Genomic DNA, 24,236 nt, shown 5'->3' with positions numbered 1-24,236 from the left:
ATGTTTTCTTATCCATCCAAAATCCTGAATACAACTTACAACTTTGTGGCCTCCTGGAGGCAGCAGTCGGGAGTTTTTAATATATATATATTTTTTAGAGATCTGGCCAAAGCAAAATAACTCCCGCAACTGTTGCTGTGGGTGTCATTATTGTTAACTGTCTTCATACAAAGCAACACTGCGCTGCCATCTCTGTAGATCGGTCCAAATTATTTTTAGTGTTGATCACGAGTTCCAACCATTATTGATGGTTTCAAATCGAGTCCCTGCGTTGCTTGATGAGGGTACGCCTCAAGGCTCGAGAGTAGGCCCACTGCTATTTACTCTGACGACGCAATAATCGCTTTCTAACTCGGGGTTGTAATGCACATGTGTATCTGCATCGTTCTGCTGCAACACAGCTTAAAGATGGAGACACTCCTTCCTCTGAGATCATATTAACCAACCAGTTATTGTTTATTCTTGGTAGACAAAATCCAAACTTTATAAATATGTGTAATAACCCAAACTAATCTAAAACGACAACGCATTACTGAATACACATGACATTTTTAAGTTGTGCCGACACACTCGTGATAATAATGCAGCCCAATTTAGGCCCAAAGAAAAGTCTCAAAATTGACTGAAAGATTCTCCCTGAGACGACTTCAACCCGACGTCGGAACAAAGCGGAACCCCTTGGAAAGATGGCCGCCACTTTGTAAGACAATGCACGATCAGCTTGGGAAAAGCAATGACTTCCCCTTGTGATTGAACCAGGAACAAAAGCTGGCTCCGTAAGCCCCGCCGTCTTTGTTTTCATCCGCCACTCGTCTGCGCCTGCAACGCTAGTGCCCCCCCCCCCCCCCCCATTCCACAGGAAAGTGTTGGTGACTAAGTATAGGCTATATTCAAAATCTTAATATCTAAATGGTGCAATGAGAACAAATACGACGTGCACGACGCCACAGAAGTTTCAAAAGTCTTCACCTCCCAAACAAAGAGTCACAAAGACTCGTTCACACACACACTAATATGACACTCTCGCCGGACAATGAGACACGTTTTATTTTCTCCAGCCCGTGTGCCCGTACGATCATTGGAACATTTTGCTGGCTGTAATCCGTCCTCCTGTTCATCATACTGGCTGTTTAAAAAAGATCATTTTATGTACTTCCAATGTAAAGTGGCACACAGATATTCCTTACTTGATCTGACGCTATCGTTATAGGGGTGTAGTCGTCATGACGATCACAAGGCAAAAGGGCGGGCACATTTGATTGGCTGACGCAGTGACTTGCTGGATGATGGATTGAATTTATTTGCCAAAAAAGCCATGTGTTTTTTAGTTTTCTTTAGCTCATACAAATGTCTGAGGGGTGGAGGGTGGTCCTTAGTTAGTGTAGAAGATACCCACTTGATTCCTCTGAGGGACCCACCTCCAGTGTTTCTGTGCTGTACTCCGGAGGAGCGACGTAATGTTTACTAATATAAAAACTGACTAACTTTTTGACAGTGCCCACACTTTGTTTGTGTGGTGGTTGGTGTTAATTTTCCAGCGCCGGCAGTCGCCTTCTCTTTCTCTCTCGCAGGTCTGGTGGGCGTACTCGCCGAGTTTTTAGCTTGAGATTCGCCGTCCCCGTCAAGTTCAGAGCGATCAGTCGGCCAGACGCACGACAAGCGTCTCGCTTCTTTGCGAAGCTGAACTGCACGTCCATCCATCACAATGAAGGGGGTTTTGCCGCGGGGGCCGTCTGGCCTCGTGGCGTCTCCCAGCGTCTCAAATGTGGTGGCCTTTCCTGCCCTTAAAATAGTTGTTTTTGAGGGCGAAGTTGTGTGTACAACCTGCACACGTTTGAATTGGAACGAGCTGCACTGGTGCAGGAATGATGCATGATGGGAGTTAAGTAGCAGTTGCTGTTTATGAGACGTATACATTTAGTTTTAAACGTCACGAAACGGATTAATAAACTCTGACGTTTATGATAAAGGCGTTGAGGATCATGTCCACGGTGCAGTGCGGTAACTGAAATTAATTCTGTCTTTCAGCAAACGAGTGGAACTGGGTGAGATGGATGTGGCGACGGAGGACAGTTTTTTTGAGGGACAGCGTGTGCGTGTGTGTGTGCGCATGGACGCCACCGCTGTGTTGTCACTGGAAGTTTTAATACGTTTTGAATACCAAATAAAGTGTGCAATCAAATATCGGAAACTGAGCGAGCGCGTACCAGATGCTCGACGGCTGAATTTCGGTGAAACCGATTGAAAGATTTCTTTTAAAAGCGATGCATCTGAGATATATATATATATTTTTTTTTTTGTGAGGGTGAAACTGAAATAAGGCATTTCAGAAAGATTAGTGGACGGGCACAAAAAACAAGTCGACCCTGAGGCATCTTTTATAGGACTTTGTGCCAGCGATGCCTCCAGTTTGTGTCCTGCCTGAACTGGTGTACCCTTGCGGTTTGGCTGTCTGCTTCATGTATGTTGCATAGCAACAAAGGGGCGGGGCTTCAACAGAGGACAGCTCTCAAACTCAGGTGATCCACCAAATATCAGGAGATAGTGTGGTTGATGAGAGCCTCTTCTTTGGGGTATATATCTATCATCAACCACACTATCTCCCAATATTTGGGATATATATATTTAGCTGACACTTTTATCCAAAGCGACTTACCTTCAGCTACGGAGAGCAATTCAGGGTTAAGTGTCTTGCTCGAGGCCGATCCTCTGATTGAAAGACGGACATATAGTGGATAAATATAAATAAATAATAAAGCACTGGACACAACGCTTTTGACTTTTGACCTTTTTTAATAACCAAGCAATGCCTCCTCGCAGCCCCGCCTGCAGTGAAAATAAAGACGACTGTTTCCAACTCAAATGGATCAAATTTATATATTTTATGTACGGGGTTCCTGTGCATTGCACTCGGGTGTGGGAGAAGGAAAAGAAAAGAGGACATTTAAAATATGACAACCACGCTAACTCGTCAAACAACCGCCTGGCAGTCTTTGAAAACTTTAGATTTAACTGCAGGCAAAGCCCAAACGGTATAATAAGGTTGTTGTTTACGGCCTTCGCCGTCGGTGCTGCGTCTCGCACATGTGGCACTTTGTTTTGTTTAGTACGTACAGGTGCCGTGCCGAAGTTATGCCGCTCAGGCTTACAAACGACATGGAAGTGCGTAGTTTGGATGGGGATCCAGAAGTCGGGTAGAAGTGCACTTTGTGTGTGTGTTTCCTCTACCTGAATGTACACAAACACACCTCATCTCGGACGTTTCATCCTAATTTAACTCGTTTCCCACTCGACATTTCTGCTCGTCTTTGTGCGTCTTTCGGCCGATAAGTTATCTCGTGTTTTTTCCCTCCCATCACTGCGTCTGCCTGACTCTCTGGCCTGGTTTGAGTCAGCCCAGCAGACTCTCTCTCTCTCTCTTTTGGGGCTCGGTAACATGCCTTGATTGGCTCACACGAAATTCGACTGCACTGTGACATCACAGGCGCCGGAGCTTGCCGATTGGCTGACGACTGGGAGCGGGGGATGGAGAGTGGGTGGTGGGGGGGGTTCTACGCGGATTGAGGCGGCAGGAGGGCTGATGGGAAAATGGAGAGAGACTGAGCGACGCTGCTCAGTGCCTACAGGCTCTCTCTCTCTCTCTCTCTGTTGCGCTCATTTTGAGTTCCTCTCCACCAGCTCTCAACGCTCCTCACATGGTGCAAACTCCAACACTCAAAACACAGCCCACTGTTGACTGTCCCTTACCCGTATTAGGTTTTTTTCTTGCCCCGAAAGGCGGAGGAGGAGGAGGAGGGAGGGAGATGCACGTCGTGAACTTTTAAGAGTGATTTCATCTTTTGGGTAACTTAAGTACGAGCTGCCCCCCCGGGAGACTTTTCTCCCGTCACGTTGAGAAAAGAAAAAAAAGAAACTAAGGCGTGGAAATTTGCCCCCGACCCCACGCCAACAGCGAGAGGTTCGACGCGTGGTTCTGCTTCGGTACGTCGCGGTCATGACTCGATTAATTGGTCCCTCTGAGCTGGAGACCATGAAAAAAAGAAGAACAAATATCTATCAATATTTTCTCTCTGCGGTTTGTCATGAGACCCATCCCTGTTTTTATTTGAGCGTGCTTCTTTGCAACGTTGACACACTTATTCACCTTCTTTTTCCCATGTGACCAGGATATGTATCTGGTTACAAGACGTACACTCGCACTAGAGCTGGAGCCACGAGGCGATGTGTCACCCAGTTGATTGACAGTGAATTAACTATTTTAATATATTGTTTTAAGTAATTCATCAAGCAAAAAATATAAAAAAATACAAGTGGTTCCAGCTTCTAAAATGAGATGATGTGATGCCCTGTTATACAAATGTCCCGTTAACAAGTGGGAATCACTTCCGGGGCTTATCGACCTTTCCGAAGAGTCTTTTTCTCGTGTTATCTGACTCATTCTGTGTGTGTGTAGGGAAGAGAAAGAAGAAGATAATATTGCTCAATACCGTTTCCGAGAAGAAGCATCCTGTGCTTTGTATTGTTGCGTGAAAAATATCCAGTTGTTAATCATCAGCGGGTCATCTTCAAGTGAAACTCAATCAATTCATCATCCATTCGTTTAAACTCTAATCAAACCGGCTGTGGTTCCTCACTCATGGGAGTCTCACTCTTTTTTTTTTCTTCTTTTCTTCCAATGATCTGATCATCACAACCAGCCTGTTTTATCTGACCTCCGGCTTCCTCCCTCCAATGTGTGTGTGTGTTTTGAATTTTTTTTCTTTAGAAGACGAACACACAAATATCGTATCTTCATTTTCATGTCCCGGCGCCGCCCGCTGAGTTGTTCCCACTCGGCCCCGTTTGATATTCCTCCAGCAGGACGGAGATGTCACGGTGGCACCGGAGTCTGGTAACGAGCCGTTTCGGGGGCGCCGGGAAGCCGAGCGCCTCTCGTCTCGCAGCGATGTCGAGCCGTCAGCGAGTACGCGGTTGCCAGGAGGAGCTGTTATTGAAATGACACTCTCTGCATGCTTTCTGAACTGCCACTACTTCATTTTTGTACTTTAACATTTTTTAATTTTTTAAAGTTAACCCTCGCGAGGAAGTGTCGCACTCTTCTTTTTACACAGAACGATCACATTGGGAAGTCTTTCATTGAATTCCCTTCTACTGTCTGCTTTTAGCGTCTTTTTTTAAATTGGAGATGAATTACATTGGCAATTGGTGTGACTGTAGAGTTCAGCTGTGAGTGTGGGTGGAGAGAGGAATACCAATAGGGAGAGCGGAGCGAGAGGTTTTCCAGTCAAAGGGGCGAGACCCTCACTCCTGCGTGGTCGTCTGGTTCGAGGTACGCGTGGGTGGAGAGAAATCGGTCTATCGGCCTCTTCCGTCTCCGAGGATACTCCACGTTACATTTGTTTGCCAGTTTAAACGTGGCTGAAACATAATGTTGAGCTCAGCCAACATAATGTCGGGTAGTCGTAGTCCAGTCTTGACAAAAAATGGCCTTCGCAGTTTTCCCAGAGCACCAAAGTCTTCAAGTTTTATCTGACTTAACGGTCAAAATTAAATGGATAATGATAAATTGTCGGTTTTAAGGACCAATATTTTGGTCAAATTTCTTACATTTGAGCTGGAAACCAGAAAATCTGTAATAAAAGTATAATGCGTATTTGTATTCTTACTGAACCAAAGTAAATGTCTATCCTATAGAAAAATGGGGTCCACATTACAGGTGGTTGACTAAACCAGTGGTTCTCAAATGAGGGTGCGTGTACCCCTGGGGGTCCGTGAAGGCACTACAGGGGGCACGTGGGATTTCTTTTAAATATCTTTTAAAATGAGCATCCATAATACTGATTTTAATAAATATTCAATAACATAAGTGTAAGTTAAACTGAATTGCATGTATTGCATCTTTCTTTCAACCAAATATTTCACAGGGGTTTAAACTCGGGTGGACGCTCGATGGATCTGGATGTCGGTTCAAACATGGCGGCCGCGTGCCGAAACCAGTTGGTTTTATACACGGGAGGTGCAGGAAATAATGGCGGGAGCTGGATCTGTATCGCGGTTATGCCGGGGGAATTTCGGGCGATCTCTGGCCTAGTCGGGGTATCGTGGGGGGGAGGGGGGGGGGGTATACAGGGTTCGTACGGTCATGGAAAACCTGGAAAAGTCATGGAATTTTAAAATGGTCATTTCCAGGCCTGGAAAAGTCATGGAAAAAACATAAATCATAAAAGTTTTGGAAAAGTCATGGAAATTTGTTAGCATCACATGTTCATTCACGCGGAGTTTAAAAATAATGAATTTGTTTTTTTAAAGAAAGACACTCAAAATATAAGCCGGCGTACGCTCTCAATACGCAAAATGTTCTCAATTGTTCATATTTATACCGAGATTTCAGTTTGGTCATGGAAATTCGGTTAAAAGTCATGGAAATCCATTGGTCAAAATGTGGGTATAATCTTGACGGCACTCGGCCAAGACCCATGCGGGGCTGAGACCAGGCACCCTACCAAGACCGGGGGGCCTGCGGGGACATCCTGGTGAGAGCTGAGCCTCCAACGGGCCTGGAGCGCTGCCAGGACACACACACACACACACACTTGGATGCATTAGTCAAGTCACACACACGCACACATGCGTGGTGAAGCTTGTGCAGGCTCTCCCGCACCAATGCAGACGCAGCGTGCATGCAAACGGCCGTAATAAGGCGAAGGGAGTGCGAGCGAGGCTGCGGTCTGAAACGAAGAGCTTCCGATTGATTGCGCGTCGGTGCGGCGGCGCCTCCTCCTTCAGTCGCACCTCCCCGGCTGCTACGGGGTCTCCTCCCGTGTGTCAAATGATCCCAAGCAACATTTCGGGGTGCGTGTGTGTGTTATTAAGCCGTCGTGGTATGTGTCGTCCAACTGGAAGTCACCGTGAGCCTTTGGATGACCTCGAAATGCAGACTGACGTTTCTCTTCTTCTCTCCTCCTCTCTTTGCAGATTATGTTTATTTTGAGAACTCGTCCAGTAACCCGCTGCTGATCAGGAGGATAGAGGAGTTGAACAAGGTGAGTTACCCCGATGCACATCACAACGTCTCGCTCGTCTCCCGCAACGATTCGTGAGGGCTTGAAAGGACGCCATCCGGTTTTTATTGGCGCTCAAATAGCTTCTCAAATGACTTCACATGGTTCTTGCCTGCGCCCCTAAATCATAACACAATTACATTTGGCTTTTTTAGTGTCCAGGAAATCTTTTCTTTTCTTTAGAACGACCTGTTTGGAGTCTTCTTTATAAAAACATGTCCCAGACTGTTAAATATAAAGGTTGAGCAATTCTGATTATGTGTAAACATATTTCATCCTTTCTGGTTGTTTCAGGTGCCCCCCTGTCTCTGTGGACTAGTCCCAGTTGCCCCCCTCCCCCTGTCTCTGTGGACTAGTCCCAGGTGCCCCCCTCCCCCTGTCTCTGTGGACTAGTCCCAGGTGCCCCCCTCCCCCTGTCTCTGTGGACTAGTCCCAGGTGCCCCCTCCTCCCTGTCTCTGTGGACTAGTCCCAGGTGCCCCCCCCCCCTGTCTCTGTGGCCATGTACTAGTCCCAGGTGCCCCTCCTCCACTGTCTCTGTGGACTAGTCCCAGGTGCCCCTCCCCCACTGTCCAGGTGGACTAGTCCCAGGTGCCCCCTCCTCCCTGTCTCTGTGGCCATGTACTAGTCCCAGGTGCCCCTCCTCCACTGTCTATGTGGCCTAGACCCAGGTACCCTGTTATTTAAAATAGTTTTGGATTTTTTTATTTTCAATTGACACATAATTTGCTTTAAAACCAGGATGGCTTTTAACCTTTTCTCTTAGTTTTCTGAAGGTCTTTACGAGGTGCTGCAGTTCTTATAATAATAGTTTTGCATTTTTCTGCTTAGCTGCCACATGATGCATTTTGTGATTATTTATTTATATATATATATGCATGCATTTTTTATTTATTTGTACACTTTTTATTCATGGCATAGTGTTCACCTTTTTGTCAGTTATTTTTTTATTATCCTCCCTTATGTTCATAAGTATAAGTGAGGTGTGCAAAAAATGTCAATCCGACGGCAAACTCTCAAAAGAAATGTATTTCTGCATTTTATTTAGAAAATGCTTGAGCATATAATTGTTTTGCTCGTTCCTGCACAATTTTTCAAAGGCATTTCTCAAATATTGGGAAATTGTTTTACTTATTCGCTGATTGGAAAATTCTGCATTGCTCCAGAAATATGACCATATTGGCCGTGTTTGCGAATGCTTTATCTCTTCACCTGTCTTCCTCTCGCATTACGTTTCACTGGGAAGGATTCACGAGAGATCCTAATCCAATATGCTCGACCTTTTTAACGAGATAGAAATATGATGAACACTTTAAAGAATCGCAGGTCATCAATATCGCCTCTTCTACTCTATTATTCAATTAGTCTTTTATGAGCATGGAGTAAAAAAGAAGCTACAAATCATCTTCCTAATGAGCCTCATTGTTTTTCTTATAATTTCCTTTAATAAAAAAAAATTTCTACCCAATGTTTGTGTGATAACGCAGCTTCGAATTTAACAAACATGTCGTATCAACATATAAATGTCGCTTTACTGGAATAAAAATGAATCTTAGTGCTGCTCAGACGGCCTCAAACACACCACACGGTCCTGATAACTCACTGTTGCCTCACTTTTTTCAGCCGTAGTTTAGAACTAGCCTCATCTATTGGGTTTTTTTTTTCCATCTGTGTGTGTGTGTGTGGGTGCGCTGTGTGCGGCACCACTTGTTGCCGTGGTAACGTCGATTGTCTCTGGTTTGCAGACAGCCAATGGGAACGTGGAGGCCAAAGTGGTGTGTTTTTACCGGCGCAGGGACATCTCCGGCACACTCATCGCCCTGGCAGACAAACATGCAAGTGAGTGACCGACCGTAACCCCGGGCAGCCAATCGCACACACAAAAAACGCAGAATGTGATTTTTTTTTTTAAACAAACATTTTTTTCGGGCAGCCCCCCCCCCCTCCCCGGTTATTTTCCACTGCGAAGTTACGCAGTCCAATTTGAACAAGATCAACCAGAACTGAGAGAATGCACCTCAGTTTTGTGATTTCATTTTTTGGGGGGGTGGGTGGTGCTGTACGGCCTGTTTGCACATTGGGGTGGTGTGCAAAAGAGAATCGAGTTTCTGTGCTGTAAGACTCAGTCCAGACTGCAGCAGCCCCTCCTCCTCCGGCCGAGTTGCAGACGGCGTTCGATCTGTTGGGAGTATCAATATGACGACACGCGTGTGTGTGTGTGTGTGCTTAATTGTGGTGCCGTTCTCCAGAGCTTGGAGCATATACTGCAGTATCTGGAGCAGCTGACATACTTGGACTGGGCTCCTCTACCTCAAGCAGCCTTTTTTTAAACGATGCCAACAAACAATGACGTGGGGAAAAAGAGAGAGAGAGAGACAAAGGGGTAATAGAGAAGTCCAACAACAGGACAGAGATGGTGAGTTTAGGATGGTATGGGGTAAAAGAGAACGTAGTAGAAGTCACCGGTAACGAAAGTGAATCTCTTAAAGGGCCACAGACGTTCTAGGATGTCCAGTTGGCCTCCCCAGTGGGAAATGATGCCTTCAAGGCACTGTGTGAGTGTCTGAATTCAAAGAGTTAAAAAAGCAGAGTGGGGCAGCAGGATTTTTAATATACATTTAAACATTAAGTTATATCTCCCATTTTGACCGCCTCTATATTCTTCTCTGATTCTGTCGTGGTGTAAACGGACCGTAATTGATCCGTGGTCCCTCGCGGTTTGGCACCACAGATTATTTGCACAATAATAAATAATAACCATTTAGTGTAAAAATACGCAACTTTTATCCTCCTGCCAGTCATAACATTTCTATTGTTGAAGGTTTAAACTGGCTCCGGAGGAGTTGAAAGGATTTTCTGCAACAACAACAAAACGATCCGTTTTGGCCGATATGGCTCGTGGACATTTTTATTCATCCAGCACCAAAGTGCTTCACGAGTGATCGACGATACGAAAACAAGACGTACATGGGACATCGGAGCACCTTCAGGAGTTATACGTGCTCCTGCTGATCGTCACGGTGACGTCATCAGTCCTTTTGGGGAACAGCCCCAATGAAGCGTTTTAACGCGCGTAAAGGCCAGCTTGTGCTTGACATTAAGCCTTTCATCTCGAGTGTCGTCTTTATAATGTCAGAAAGTGTTATTGGGTGTCCTCGCTGTGAAGGACGGGACGCTAATGAGGATAACGGCGCTCGCTTTGGGGACGCCGTCTGGTCTTTATGGCGATGCACGCAGGTTGAAACCCTGCGTGTCTTTTTACTGGTGCCTTAACTTTCACGAAACATACCGCCGAACTTCGATAGCGAACACAAATGGATCAGGCGTTCGATTTTTAGTCCCTCCGCCATTTATGGAGGAGAAACGCTGACTCACTGAGCCACCCACGAGACTTTCACTGGGTGTGGCAGGCTAAGTGTGTGTGTGTGTGTGTGTCACCCGCCTATTTAGTTTGACTGCACACGCTTACGTCTGTGTGTGTTCGGCCCGGCGATGGGTGGGCCAATGGCAGGAGAGCGGTTGTTTGTTCTGTCGGCCCACACGGCCATCAGTTTATCTGTGTGTGTCCCTTTAAGAAAGTCTGTAAAAAAAATTTCTCCCCTGGCTCCAAACAAGGCGGGTTAAAAGAGGATAAGTCGCGTCACGTGTGCATTAAAATCAAAACGTGGTCTGCACCTGTCCAAAGGCTCTTTATGTATCTGTGGTAGAAAGTGAGGATGTTTTGATTGGTGTCCCTGAGGCGCCGTCAGTGGGGTCGTCGTAGTAACCATAACCCTATAATTTACACAAAAGTAGACGTCCTCCTGTTTTTTAAGCATTTAAAAATAATAATAATTATTGCATTTTAAAGTAATACTAATCAAATTTTTTTCGGAATAATAACCACATTTTTCCTAATATGTAGTGTATTTGAATTATTGTACCGTCTCATTTGAATTCATCCCATTTGCTTGTGGCAGTATTTGTGTCTGTCGTGTTCTCAGATGTTTCGACATGAACTAATATCGGTATCTCCAGATGCAATTTATACATTTGCGCGGCGTGAAACAGACGTTGTCGTGAAGGCTCCCGCAATCATGAACGCCAGCTGGCGATGTGTAAAACTGTCTGAGAACATCATTAACGACCGCGTCGGCTTTCCATGATCCACATGTTTGATCGCCGAGTGTTTTTCTTCTTTCGTGTAAAAGACGTTTTCCATTGTAAACGCCGGCGCCTGCCGATTAATTCGGAACGCTGACGGCGTCGGTGAGTTACGGACGATAGAGCTCCGAAAAAAACAGACTTCTATATCTCCTTCCTCGTTATGGCCGCTCCTTTCACGATGCCGATTACAATACGGGGCCACCACCTCGGCACCGTGCTGTGATTACAGTCACAAATGACAGAAATCCCTCAAGTGACGCACTTTTTAAAAAAAAGTGTTTGACCCGATTCAATATTCCGATGGCGACTCGTCTTTAAGTTTAGTTGAGGGCTGGAGGCGGAACAAAATTCGGCGAATGCATGGAGAAAAAAAAAATCTTTATTTACAGCGCTTCTGTGCGTCCATAAAGAAACCGAGCATCACATTCTGATATCTGCGTGCTGATTGGCCGGAGTGGAGGAACGTCTGCATGGGCGGTTTCTATTCGGCCCTCTTGGTTCTTTTTGGCGGAGCTCTGCCAGCTGCAGTTTGGTGAGGGGTGCAACGCCTCCATGGGACGGCTGTACCCTGTCTCTGTTGCGTGTGTTCAAGTTCATGTCTTAACTGCAAGGTGGACTTGAGGTTTTAGCTCTGGGCCTTGTCACAGGAATCGCTGAAGGGGTACATCTAATTCAGTTTCCTTATGGATCAGTGGAGATCAGCAGTTGACTGTGTGTGTTTGTGTGTGTATATAAGGCTGCACGGGTTTTTGTGTGTGTGCGACTGCTGTGAGTCATTGATCAAATATTTTGCTTGCAGAGATTCGGCGCTTTATAGCTCGGAGGCACATGGGGCCTCCGACTCTGGCCCCTCCCCCCTGTGAGCGACGCAGCCTCCTGAGTGGTCGGCCTCCGTGGCCAACATTTTGAATGTGCCATGACGCAAAGCTTTTTATATATATATATAAATATAATCTATTTTTGAGACGTGGCTCCTCGTCCTCGGTCCTGTAAACAATAGATGACTGTGTGTGTGTGTGTGGTTCATTGTAGCATGGACGCCACAGTGGGTCAAAAAGCTCTGTCACAAGTCACATCCCTTGTTTGTTTTTTTCTCTATCGGCATGCTTTAGTTTTAATAAGTGAAACGTCTGGACTATGAGGTGTCATGGTAGTTTCTCCTCTGCATCCCGGCTGCAGAGCTTCGTGCACGGTGCTTATCGGCAGCACCGGTTCCCAAGTGGAGGCGACGCAGTTAAGAGATTTCATGTCGTTGTTGCAGCTCAAGCTTTACCTTGTTTTTTTTATGTCATTGCTTGTTGTGTCTGTGGGACAACAAGAGGACCGGTCGACATCTGAATAGTGTTGGACCTTGTTTACACATTGCTTACCACTTCAACCCAATTACAGACTTTTTGTTTATTGTTTAAATGGTGTTTTGACGGAATTTGACTCCAGTGGGGGAATTCCAGTGATTTATTTGTTTTACACTACAAAAAAACATTTGTGAGACGAGCTATTCATCCCCCCCCAAAACAAACGTTTTAATGTCTTCTGGTTCTCTGGAGGTAGCGTTGTGTTGTTGTCATATGCGGTGTCAACAAGGCTACCCCGTCTTACGATATTGTCATTTTGGGAAGTGGAGTTTGAATGGCGTTGGGATTCAAGACACATTTTCCTCTTTTTTTTTTTGAGGCGTTCAGGACCCTAAAAAAAAAAAAAGTACGGATACCTCGCCCTCCGCTGCATCACGTTTGACCGTCTTTCTGCAAATCTGTAAGACTAAACATCTTAAATGCTCCTCTCAGTGCAGTGTGTGCGTCTCTCGACTAGGAGAGCGCTCTCATACGTGATTCATTCATTCTATTCTTCCTCTTCTAAGAGGTAACGTGTTCCACATCTGGTCACTCGATTGTAATTAGTGCCCCTCGTAGTTTCCTTTTCACAGCGGTACCTCCAGGGAACACACGTGGTCACTGGACTACAAGTCCCATTGTAGGCGTCTAGCTCTCTCCACACACACACACACACACACACACACACACACACACACACACGTGAGGTCATAAAATGCACATTACAGCTGCAGTACCGTAATGGACCGTCCCGGTTCAGGCCGAGTTTGACCTCCGCTTCTCCGATACCCGTTTATTTATTTCTCCTTCCGACGGACGATTTTTTTTTCTTCTCTCTTGCCGTCGCCCGACCTTTCATTACCTCGCCGTGTCTCCTCGAGGTGCAGTCAGTTCGTTAAGGTAATAATAACGGTCCTCCGTGCTCTCCTCGCCCCCAGGCCCCCCCCCCCCCCCCGTAAGGCGACCCATTCATCAATAATTGATAATTGGCCGGGACAGGTGAGATGGAGAGGCAATTTGTAGAGTGTGGTGCCGGGGCACTGCCGGGAGATTGGCTCACAGGAGGAGGAGGCTGAGAGGCAGAAGGACCGAGGAGTTGAGTTGCTAGTCAAGGACGCTCGGCCGGGGGGCCAGTTGGAAGTGTGTGTGTGTGTGAATTTTGGATTAAGAAACACTCGACAACAGAAACCCTTTTCACGAGGATAGTAAAGGAGGAAATCTCATAAAGACCAGCGCAGTAGACCTGAAGGAACAGTTTCTCAATTTTCTCCAAAGGAACAGTTCCTCCTCTTGTTGTTGTTGTTGTTGCCCAAACGATGAAGGCATCGCAGCCGCTGGTCCCCTCCCCCCTCCTTGCTCCGTTTCAGTATTTTCTTGAAGTGAAAATAATATCTTTTCATGTCTGTTTGTCGTATATTTGATGCGTTTCCTCTTAAACACTCATCATTCAGAGGTTCGGTCTTCTGTGTCACCTGAACAATCAACAGTGTTGCCTTTTGTTGTTGTTGTAATATACAAACAAACAAAAAGAATAATTCGTCAAAGCAGTCAGAGTGACGGGAGACGAACCTCTGATCAGTTTTAAAATCGAGAGTTATTTGGTAAAGAAAATATTGTGATATTCAGTTGTAATATTTCCACGGTCAAAATATGACTTCCCCTCTAAAAAACACAGACACACACACACACCTTCCTACAGCTTCCCACCTTATTTCCTACTCCCTTTTAAAAAATCTTTTATTTCATTTTCTCCTCGTTTTAATACTTTCTGTCTCTATTTAGTTGCTTTTACATGGCAGAATATGTAGCAAGGCCCATGCTGAGTGTGTGTGTGTGTGTTGGCCTGGGCACTGATAGTGTGTGTGTGTGTGTCTGCTGGGTGCTGGGCAGAGTGAGTGAGGGAGTGAGGGAGTACTTATTGATTTTGGCCACACATCTCTCCTCCTAAAAATCCCCTGATTGCTTTCGTTCTGCTCCCCGTCTCCCTCTTTCTGTCTCACTTCCCTTTTAATGAAACTCCAAATGAATTGGAGCACGTACGGAGGACTGCTCTCTCTCTCGCTGTCGCCGGCTTTCCGTCTTTGTCTCTCTCTCTCTCTCTCTCTCTCTCCTCCTTGTCGTCTCTGTCTTCATCTCTTTGGTCACACTTTCCTCCCGGTGTGCTCTTCTGTTTGTCTTTCTTTCGTCTGTTTTCCCGTCCACCTCGCCTTCTCTTTCCTCCTCTCCTCCCGCCTCCTCCTCCCCTCATCCACGCTAGACCTGTTCTCATTGGATGACCTCGGGCCTTCAGCGATTATCCAGGACTGTTTTTTTTCTCCTCTCTATCGATTCTTTTAATCCTAGCCATCAAGCTTTACACCTGGAATAAAAGGAAAACCCTCAGAGGATCGCTCCGAGACACCATGGCGAACACGCCGAGGCCGACTTGTGAGAAATTAGCTCGATCGACGCCGCGAACCGAATGGGGAGGCAGCGGCGGTTTACTAGTCAGGTGGAGGACTGAGAAAACGCTCCTCCTCCTCCTGATGAGTTCTCGGTCCAGCACGAGGTCTGCGTCAAGGCATACTAGTTTAGATTCTCTTGAGTTCCTCAACTGTATGGCGATACAGGACAGAATCCTCCTTTATATATATAATAAAAAAAAATATATATTTTTTTATGTTTATATATATATATTTGATTATTTATATATTAAATATATATATATTTTGTTATGTTTATATATATATATATTATATTTATATATTAAATATATATATATTTTTAATGTTTATATATATATATAGATGTATATATAAACAAACATTTGTTTACTTATTTTTTTTCTGTCTGGGGCTTGTTTATCCTAAACGGTAATCTTTTACTATTCAATTTTAATCTCTCCACGTTTTGAGATTTCTGCCATTGCCCCAAATCCCATGGAGGTAAATGTATTTTAATTATTTGTATTCATGCGCACAACAACAGCCAAAAAACAAACTTGATTTAGCGAGGACATGTCCGCGAGGTCTGTGGATTAGTCCGAATAACTGGACTCCGGTAAGAAACGAGTGCTTTTAGTGTTTTTATTTAACAATCTGCAGACATTCGAGAACTAGTTTTTTTGGTAAAGGTGTAATTTGGGTGAACCGATGGTTTCATCCTTAAATCCCAACCAATAAAATAGATTTTTTTAGGAACATTGCTTCTGGCCTAAATCTAGAATTGGTTATCATTAAAAAAAAAAGAACGATTTTGTTCATTTGGTTCTCGAAAATGTTCTCACACCAAATTTAGAAGTCTCACTATCCAACTTTTTTGGGGGGGTAGATATAGTGTGTGTGTGTGTGTGTGTGTGTGTGTGTGTGTGTGTGTGTGTGTGTGTGTGTGTGTGTGTGTGTGTGTGTGTGTGTGTGTGTGTGTGTGTGTGTGTGTGTGTGTGTGTGTGTGTGTGTGTGTGTGTGTGTGTGTGTGTGTGTGTGTGTGTGTGTGTGTGTGTGTGTGTGTGTGTGTGTGTGTGTGTGTGTGTGTGTGTGTGTGTGTGTGTGTGTGTGTGTGTGTGTGTGTGTGTGTGTGTGTGTGTGTCATCTGAGCCTCTCCTTGCTCTGTTGACATCAGTGAACTGGATCTGCATGCCTTCAGTGCACGTGGTCACATGACGCGTCCTTCTCCCCGAGGACGCTCAGTCACCTTGTACTTTATATATCCCCCCTCCATTCTCCCTGCGGACGTCATTGTTCCTCCTCATCCAATGGGTGTGTGTGTGTTTGACCTCTTCTACCGCCCCAGGGGAGCTGGAGGAGGAGATGGAGAACCCGGAGATGTCGGACCTCCCCGAGAAACAGAAACACCAGCTCCGACACCGAGAGCTCTTCTTGTCCCGCCAACTGGAGTCTTTACCCGCCACGCACATCAGGTACGCACACACACACACACATGAATGGAGCTTTTCCTTTACCTAAAAGAACAAGAAAAGTCCACTTTGTTTTTAAATGAATGATAATTGTGACGGTCAAATAAAATCTCATGCAGTGATCTGGCGTCCGTTGACAGACGTGGGTTATTTGACGATACCTCTTGGTTACCGTTAGCAACGGCACATTTGATTTAATGCTACAGAAAACACGAGCGGAGCAAAATAAAAAAGTAAATTTTTTTTTTATGAACCTTGATATTGAATTCCACCGGTTTGACTACTTAACCTTCTACTTAATGACTACTTATGACTTTTATTCATGTTTTTAATGCATTTTTTTTCCTCCACCTTCCATTTTAATGATCGTAATAGATTGAACAAATGTCTACTCTCTGGATCGTGGGCGTGCGGCTGTAAAAAGGATGATGTGATTTATTTATTGATTCACTCATTATCTGCCACACTTATGGTTATACAACGGGGCTTAACTAAATAATTCGGCGCGCACGTTGAGCACCGAATGTCTTATTACTTGACATTCCTGAGCAGTGGCACGGAGAGCAAACTGCTATCTTTTTGTTTGGCGAAGGACTGAAACCCGATTTAAGTTTTCTAACTTGAGGCCGGCGGTGGGGTTGAGTCTATCGCCGCCGGCTGCGGCGAATAATTTGGATTCGGACGTCGTCGCCGCGTTTCATCAAAGTTTCCTCTCGGACAGATCGACCATTATTCTGCTCTTCACATGTTATTCACGCCGTCTCCTCCTCCTTCCCTCGCCTCCTCCTTCCCTCCTTTCCGGCCTCCAGGGGGAAGTGCTGCGTGACTCTGCTGAACGAGACGGAAGCCTTGAAGTCTTACCTGGAGAGAGAGGTACGTACTGCCGGCTCCGCCCCCTCCTGCTGAAGAGGCGGGGCGAGACGCGGCCTTCTTCCTTCTAAACTGTGGTTAGGTGTGAGTTTGTGTGTGTGAGAGTTCGATTTCAGGATTGGAGTAAGCAAGAGAGAGAGAGCGAGAGAGATCCATGAGTTAAGAGATTCTGGTTTCCAAATGAATTATTCAACGTGTTGACCCAGAATGTTCTTTTCGCATACAGTAATGAGGAGATAGGAGACTAGCAGAGGGGAAGATGGGCACACACACACACACACACATATGCAGACATGGATACACTCCTCTTTCGCCTCCCCGCTCGCCCGTCTCTCTCTCTCTCTCTCTCCCCGTTCCTCGCGTGCCACCCTGACACCTTTTTCTGCCATCTGTATTTTTTTCCCAAGGATTCATTTTTCTACTCGCTGGTGTACGACCCTCAGCAGAAGACCCTGCTGGCCGATAAGGGCGAGATCCGCGTTGGCAACAAGTACCAGGCCGACATCACCGACCTCATGAAAGAAGGTACATCACACGTAGACTCAAATCTGGGGCGCTTTTTTTAATTTTTATTAATATTTTTTTATTGACGGTTTTCCAGAAAAACTTATTTAGAGTTTTCCTGCAGGGGTCCTTAAGTAAGTTAAGTTTATTTATATTGCACTTAAGTGTCACAAAGTGCAGTCCAGTAGTCAATTAAAACAATTCGGCAATAACGGGGCCAAAACCGTTCAGTTAAAAGAGCAGAGTACAATACACTGTAAAATATGGTGCAATAAAATAAATAGATAAGATAAAAGATAAAAAGTAGGCCATAGAATATTCAAATCCACCAAATGCCAGTGTAAACAGGTTTGAGATGGAGGTTTTTGCTCTCCTGTGTGCACATTTCTTTTCCCCTCCTGTGTGCACATTTCTTTTCCCCCTCGATCCTCTGGAATATTTCATGATATTTTTTAAGGCCACCATTCACTGAATATCTTTATTTAATTTTGAGTTATTTAACGATCAACCTGGGTTTCAATGGCGGCATGATTATACATAATCAAAGCGTCACTAATAGACTATTATCGTTCATGCGCCGCATAAGTGGCCTGCAGGGCGTGGACAGGACGGAGGCCTCGCTGTCGGAGTGTTTCCCGTTACTTTAGCTCTATAACTGCAAAAAGCTCCATTTCTCCTGTCCACAGGCAGCACTATATACCAGATATGTAGTCGGTGTAAGTATGTATGCATGTAGATGAATGCACGTAAACACCTGTCACCACTGGCTTCCTCCGATCCTACCGCCCCCGTCCACCTCACGCTGCTCGCTGCATCCCATAATCTCGCCTTAAAATGGAAGAAATAGTTCATTTCTCTTAATTTGACACCTTTTGCCAACCGGTGTCCTAAATGTTGTTTTAATGTGCCGGGTGATCTGACGTTTGAGCCGCTTCCCTTCTTCAACCCGCCTGTCCCTTTTTTTTTTTTTTTAAGAGGTCAAAACCGGCTTGTGTGTTGCCGTAGTTTCTATTGTTGCCATGGTCACAAGGCGGCAAGTTCTCAACCAAAACGCAGCCCCGTATTTAATCTACTCGTGTCCGTTTTTAATCTTTTGACTCGAGTCTGAAGGATACTTTCCAGACGCTGTGTGCAGATATTCAGCTTTTTATTTTATTTTTTTAATGTCACTATTCTCCTGCCATATTTAGGAGCTCCAGTTGTTTTTTTGCCAGAGTTGTATTCTTAACAGGAAGGAAAAACTCAAATTGCAATTGCGCACCACAGGGATAGCGAGTCCTCTAATTAAAGCCATGTTAATGACATTCTGCTCCATGTGCTGGAGCTCAGGCGGCTGGCAGCGCCACAGGCTCCGCCTCCAACTGAGGGCTTCATTCAAGCTTTGCACACGCGAGTCACAAACCAGAAATGTAAAAGAGAACCAGGAATAATGTAGAAACTCTTGTTGTACATGTGTGGTCCACAGGGAACCAACATAACTGTGTGTGTGTGTGTGTGTTCTGTGTCCGTGCAGACGAGGAAGATGGCCGAGACTTGGAGAAACTAGAGGAGAAGATCTTTGACCCCAGCAGCTCGCTGACGGAAAAACAGATCGACCAGTTCTTAGTCGTCGCTCGGTAAGTCGACGTGGCGTGCACGCGGTGCTCGAGCATGCAGATGATATTAAAAATGAACAATTGCTGCAGATGAAAGCGACGAGATGCAAAGTGTGTGTCCGGAGAGCGACGACTCCAACCTTTTTTTCCTCGGAGCGCTAATCGGAGAAAATTAAAGTGGTCGTGACGTTGTAGAAGGCGTCTCACGTTTATGGCCTTTGAATAATGCGTCGGGCTTTTCTTCTTCTTTTTTTTCTACAACCTCACCACCGGTGAAAGTAAACCGTTATTTCGATTTCCTTTTTGCATTCAACCTGAAAGTCCAGAGAAAAGTGGCGGTGGACTTTGAAGAGACGTCCAACCGGATGTTTTCTGCATTTTTTTTAAATAATTGGCCTAGCTGTTTTCACATATTTTTATTATTTATTTAATTTGTTTAGAGCTATTTTTTGAAAATCTCGTCGCAAATTAGCTGTAGTTGTATAATTTTCTTTTGACTGCAACACTGAATATTACATCAGGAAGCACTGGATTTATTTTGTGTGAATAAGTGGTTTAGCATAAGACCTTCAGAGGGAACTATAGCAATCACTAAATGTAGACGTAAAGCTTATTCCTCTATAATATATATATATTTATATACACGTCTCTCTCTGTCCTGTAGGTCAGTCGGTACATTCGCCAGAGCCTTGGACTGCAGCAGTTCTGTCCGGCAGCCCAGTCTGCACATGAGCGCTGCCGCGGCCTCCAGAGACATCACCTTGGTGAGACACACACACACACATATACACACACACACACACACACACACACACACACACACACGTGCACACACACCGCATCGGGATTCAGACTTGTCTGCGATTCTCATGAAAATGAGCACCGGACACCCAGAAGCCTCGTGGGTCTGTTCTGCCCTAGATCTTATCCTCGTATATAAAACATAGATGAGAGGCCTTGTAGCTAGAGACACACACACACACACACACAGCCCATAAACTCCACAGGCTGAACAAAGTCGGCAGATTAACTAACGTGCGCTTCCTTCTGTCTTTTCTGGCGTTCAGTTCCACGCCATGGACACCTTGCACGTCACGGGCTACGACATGACCCGGGCCATCGCGGCGCTGGTGCCCCAGGGCGGGCCCGTCCTCTGCCGGGACGAGATGGAGGAGTGGAGCGCCTCGGAGGCCAACCTGTTCGAGGAGGCGCTCGAGAAGTACGGCAAAGACTTCACCGACATCCAGCAGGATTTTGTGAGTGGGATTTTAAAACGGTGGAACCGGTCGCCCTGGTAACCGTCAGTGTGAAGGGTGACCAGGAAGTCACAGCAGGGGCTCATTTAAGGAATTTACTTATTTACAAAAACACTAATCAGCACTATTGCTAAGTTTGTTTGTTCGATATCGTGATTATAAGAAAAGACTATTTGTGAAAAAATCTATTTCAATACATCACGCTCATTTATAACATCAGACATTTGGATTTAAACAAATTAAATGTTTTTAGTATTATTAATTGTGAAAACTGTTTTCAAATTTTTCTAACCATCTTTTTTGCTTAAAAAAGAAGAAGCATTTTGGCCTCATTAAATAGTGTGGAGGTATGTGAGGAAGTCGTATCTATGGGATGCTTATTGTTTTCTTAAATATGTTTAATCGGTATTCAATGCCACAGACGTTTAGAGGAACATCTTTTGACTACATCAGATGTCTGGATTTAAAGGAATTTAAAAAATATATATATTTTAAATACAAAAATGTTAAATGTTATTTATTTTTATAAATGTTCTTTATTTTGATAAATTATTTAAAAGAAATAATACTCATTCAAATTATTTAAAAGAAATAATACTCATTAAAATTATTTAAACAAAATAATACTCATTAATTTCGGCCTGATTAAATATGTGAGGAAGTAGTACCTATGGGATGCTTCTGTCTAATTAAATGTGGTTAATTTAATGCCACAACTTGAGTGTAGAAAGCTCATAATCATAGTTTAACTTCTACTACGTATCATTTGGGGCTTATTTAAGTTGCGCAGCGGATGTTGGACTCACGCTAAAGCATTAACACATGTGAAAGCAGAGTGTCACTCTTTGTGCACTCTGCCGATGCCCTCGCCGCATGCGTCACTCCACCACCTGGTGGCGGTCTGCCGTCGGTGCGCCGCTCACTCGGGTTTCCACCCCGGGCCTTCTTCTCAAACAGGCCGACGCCACCATTAGGGGTGGGGCCTCGAACCTAACGGCAGCTGCTTTTCTCCCCCCGCCCCCAAACTTCAACTCGAAGGAAGCTCCTCGTCTAGGAGACGCAAGGGTTTAAAATCCACTTGCTTATCGCTAATAGGCACGTCGGCAGTGGGGCGTGCGTGGAGAAAATGTCCCGTGTTTCTTTGTTGGTGCTGATTGTTTGTGGCTTCTCTCCTGCAGCTGCCATGGAAGTCCCTGACCAGTATTATTGAGTATTACTACATGTGGAAGACCACAGACAGATATGTACAGCAGGTAATAACAACGTCATTATTCCTCCACGGTTTCTAGAAGAATCATTTAGTTTTTTTACTGTTGCACTTTCAACTTTTTTATTTATTTTTTGCATCCCATTTACATCCCTAGAAAAGAAAAAAAAAGGAATATTTTTATCCTCTGTTTTTTACCCTTCTCGCTCCTTTTATTCTGGTGAACAATTCCATTTAGTGTTTTTTTTCTTATCCTCCTTTCCCCTCTCAGTTTGACTGTATTCTGTCGTCAGGGAGGCTGCAAATTTCAACGTGTAAAAAAAGAAAGAAATCTTAACCTCATTGTTTCATTCAAACATAATTCTGTACGCCGTCATAAAGCTAATGGAATCCAGAGGGGGGGGGTGTGTCTCTGGAGCAAACCTCATCACACTATTCTTTCTCCTCCTCCTCCTCTTCCTTCTCCTCTTCTTCCTCCTCCTCCGCTCCAGAAACGATTAAAAGCAGCCGAGGCAGAGAGCAAGTTGAAGCAGGTCTACATCCCCAACTAGTGAGTCCCTCAAGTTTCTGTCTGAATCATCAAATTATTATTAGTATTATTAGAGATCCTGTGTAACGAATACATGAGGAGAAGTTCTGTAACTGCTGCTGATGGAGCCTCCCTCCTCCCTCCTCCCCCTCCTCTCTGTTTCTGTGTCGCCCCTCCAGTAACAAGCCAAACCCCAACCAGCTGAGCAACAACGTGAAACCAGCTCTGGTCAACGGAGCGGCGGTTGCAGGGACCCCAGCTCCGACCCCAGGGCCGACCGCGGGTATCCAAAGCGTCCCAGCTGTCCCCGCTATCCATGGCGTCCAAGGCGTCCCCGGCATCCAAGGGGTTCCAGGCGTCCCAGGGCTCTTGGGGGTCCCAAGCGTCCCAGGGGTCCCAGGAGCTCCAGGGGTCCCAGGTGTTCCAGGCGCCCCGGGCTCGGCCCAGATCCCCGGCCTCGGGCGAGCCTGTGAAAGCTGCTACAGTGAGTCTCTCCGCTCCGTCGTCACGTTGTTGCTTTGATTGAAATGGAGAGAAAAAAAAGAAGATGTCTGGCAACACTGTGCACTATGAACTCTGGGTAATTGCTTCGGCCTCCACGGCTGCGATCGCATTTAAAGACGAACGTGGGAAAAACAACCTTTTTATAAAAAGTGATGTCGTTGAAAAGCCTCGATGCTAATTCACAAGCTTTTATTCCTTTACGATCAAAGTCGCAACATAAATACAGATCGACTGAGATTGACTTTTAAAATGTCAGAGAGGTGGAGAGAGGTGGAGAGAGGGTGTTTCAAGCTACAACATATCCAAAGATAGATAAAAAATGTTCTTGTGCGTGTACATTAAGATGGTTATATGTATATATTTATTATTATATTTTCTTGTGGTGCTGTTAAAAGCTTGTTGTTTACTTTAAACATCTTTAATGTGTATTTATGATTTTATTATACGGTATCTGGTTTCATTACCATGACAACCAAACTCAAGTTCTCATCGTCAACGACCACGAGCCTCAACCACAGCACTCTGCTCCAATTTGATTTTAACATTAACGGTGCACAGATTGTTGATGAATGATTGAAGGCTCTCGTCTGCTTGAAGACGAGTATGTGTTCGGCCATCGTGGGCATCTTTTATATAAACTTATAGTACTTTATACTTGTGTGTGTAGCCAGCAGCTCCTACCAGTGGTACTCGTGGGGACCCCCAAACATGCAATGTCGCCTGTGCGCTTTGTGCTGGACTTACTGGAAGAAGTACGGAGGGCTGAAGATGCCCACCAGGCTGGACGGAGAGAGGCCTGGACCCAACCGCAACAGCCTGGTACACACACACACACACATACATATACATACACACACACACACACACACACACATACATACATACATACACTACCGTTCAAAAGTTTGGGGTCATCCAGACAATTTCGTGTCTTCCATGAAAACCCACTTTTATTTATCAAATGAATTGAAAATTGAATAGAAAATATCGTCAAGACATTGATGAGGTTAGAAATAATGATTAATATTTGAAGTATTAATTTTGCTCTTCAAACTTCAAGCTCAAAGGAAGGCCAGTTGTATAGCTTATATCACCAGCATAACTGTTTTCAGCTGTGCTAACATAATTGCACAAGGGTTTTCTAATCAGATATTAGTCTTCTAAGGCGATTAGCAAACACAATGTACCATTAGAACACTGGAGTGATAGTTGATGGAAATGGGCCTCTTTACACCTATGGAGATATTTCATTAGAAACCAGACGTTTCCACCTAGAATAGTCATTTACCACATTAACAATGTATAGTGTGTATTTTTGATTAATGTTATCCTTCTTGAAA

General features: G+C 44.9%; 1 protein-coding gene across 2 annotated transcripts in view; it reads left to right on the top strand.

Annotated features, from left to right (window-relative positions):
- The window catches only part of mta1 (metastasis associated 1), a 32,688-nt gene that overhangs the window by 1,627 nt on the left and 6,825 nt on the right, over positions 1–24,236 (top strand). For both annotated transcript variants that reach the window (XM_056425802.1, XM_056425803.1), the window contains exons 2-13: positions 6,976–7,043; positions 8,805–8,898; positions 16,308–16,434; positions 17,241–17,304; positions 17,709–17,826; positions 19,319–19,421; positions 20,065–20,164; positions 20,468–20,656; positions 21,835–21,909; positions 22,355–22,413; positions 22,572–22,876; positions 23,564–23,715. In XM_056425802.1, the coding sequence (XP_056281777.1) occupies positions 6,976–7,043; positions 8,805–8,898; positions 16,308–16,434; positions 17,241–17,304; positions 17,709–17,826; positions 19,319–19,421; positions 20,065–20,164; positions 20,468–20,656; positions 21,835–21,909; positions 22,355–22,413; positions 22,572–22,876; positions 23,564–23,715 (1,454 nt within the window). The remainder of the gene's footprint in view (positions 1–6,975; positions 7,044–8,804; positions 8,899–16,307; positions 16,435–17,240; positions 17,305–17,708; positions 17,827–19,318; positions 19,422–20,064; positions 20,165–20,467; positions 20,657–21,834; positions 21,910–22,354; positions 22,414–22,571; positions 22,877–23,563; positions 23,716–24,236) is intronic.

Source organism: Pseudoliparis swirei, chromosome 11 (genome assembly GCF_029220125.1).
Source record: "Pseudoliparis swirei isolate HS2019 ecotype Mariana Trench chromosome 11, NWPU_hadal_v1, whole genome shotgun sequence".
In the NCBI taxonomy this organism is placed as follows: Eukaryota; Metazoa; Chordata; class Actinopteri; order Perciformes; family Liparidae; genus Pseudoliparis; species Pseudoliparis swirei.
Note: the sequence above shows the minus strand (reverse complement) of the source record. Positions and strands in the feature narration are given on the sequence as shown.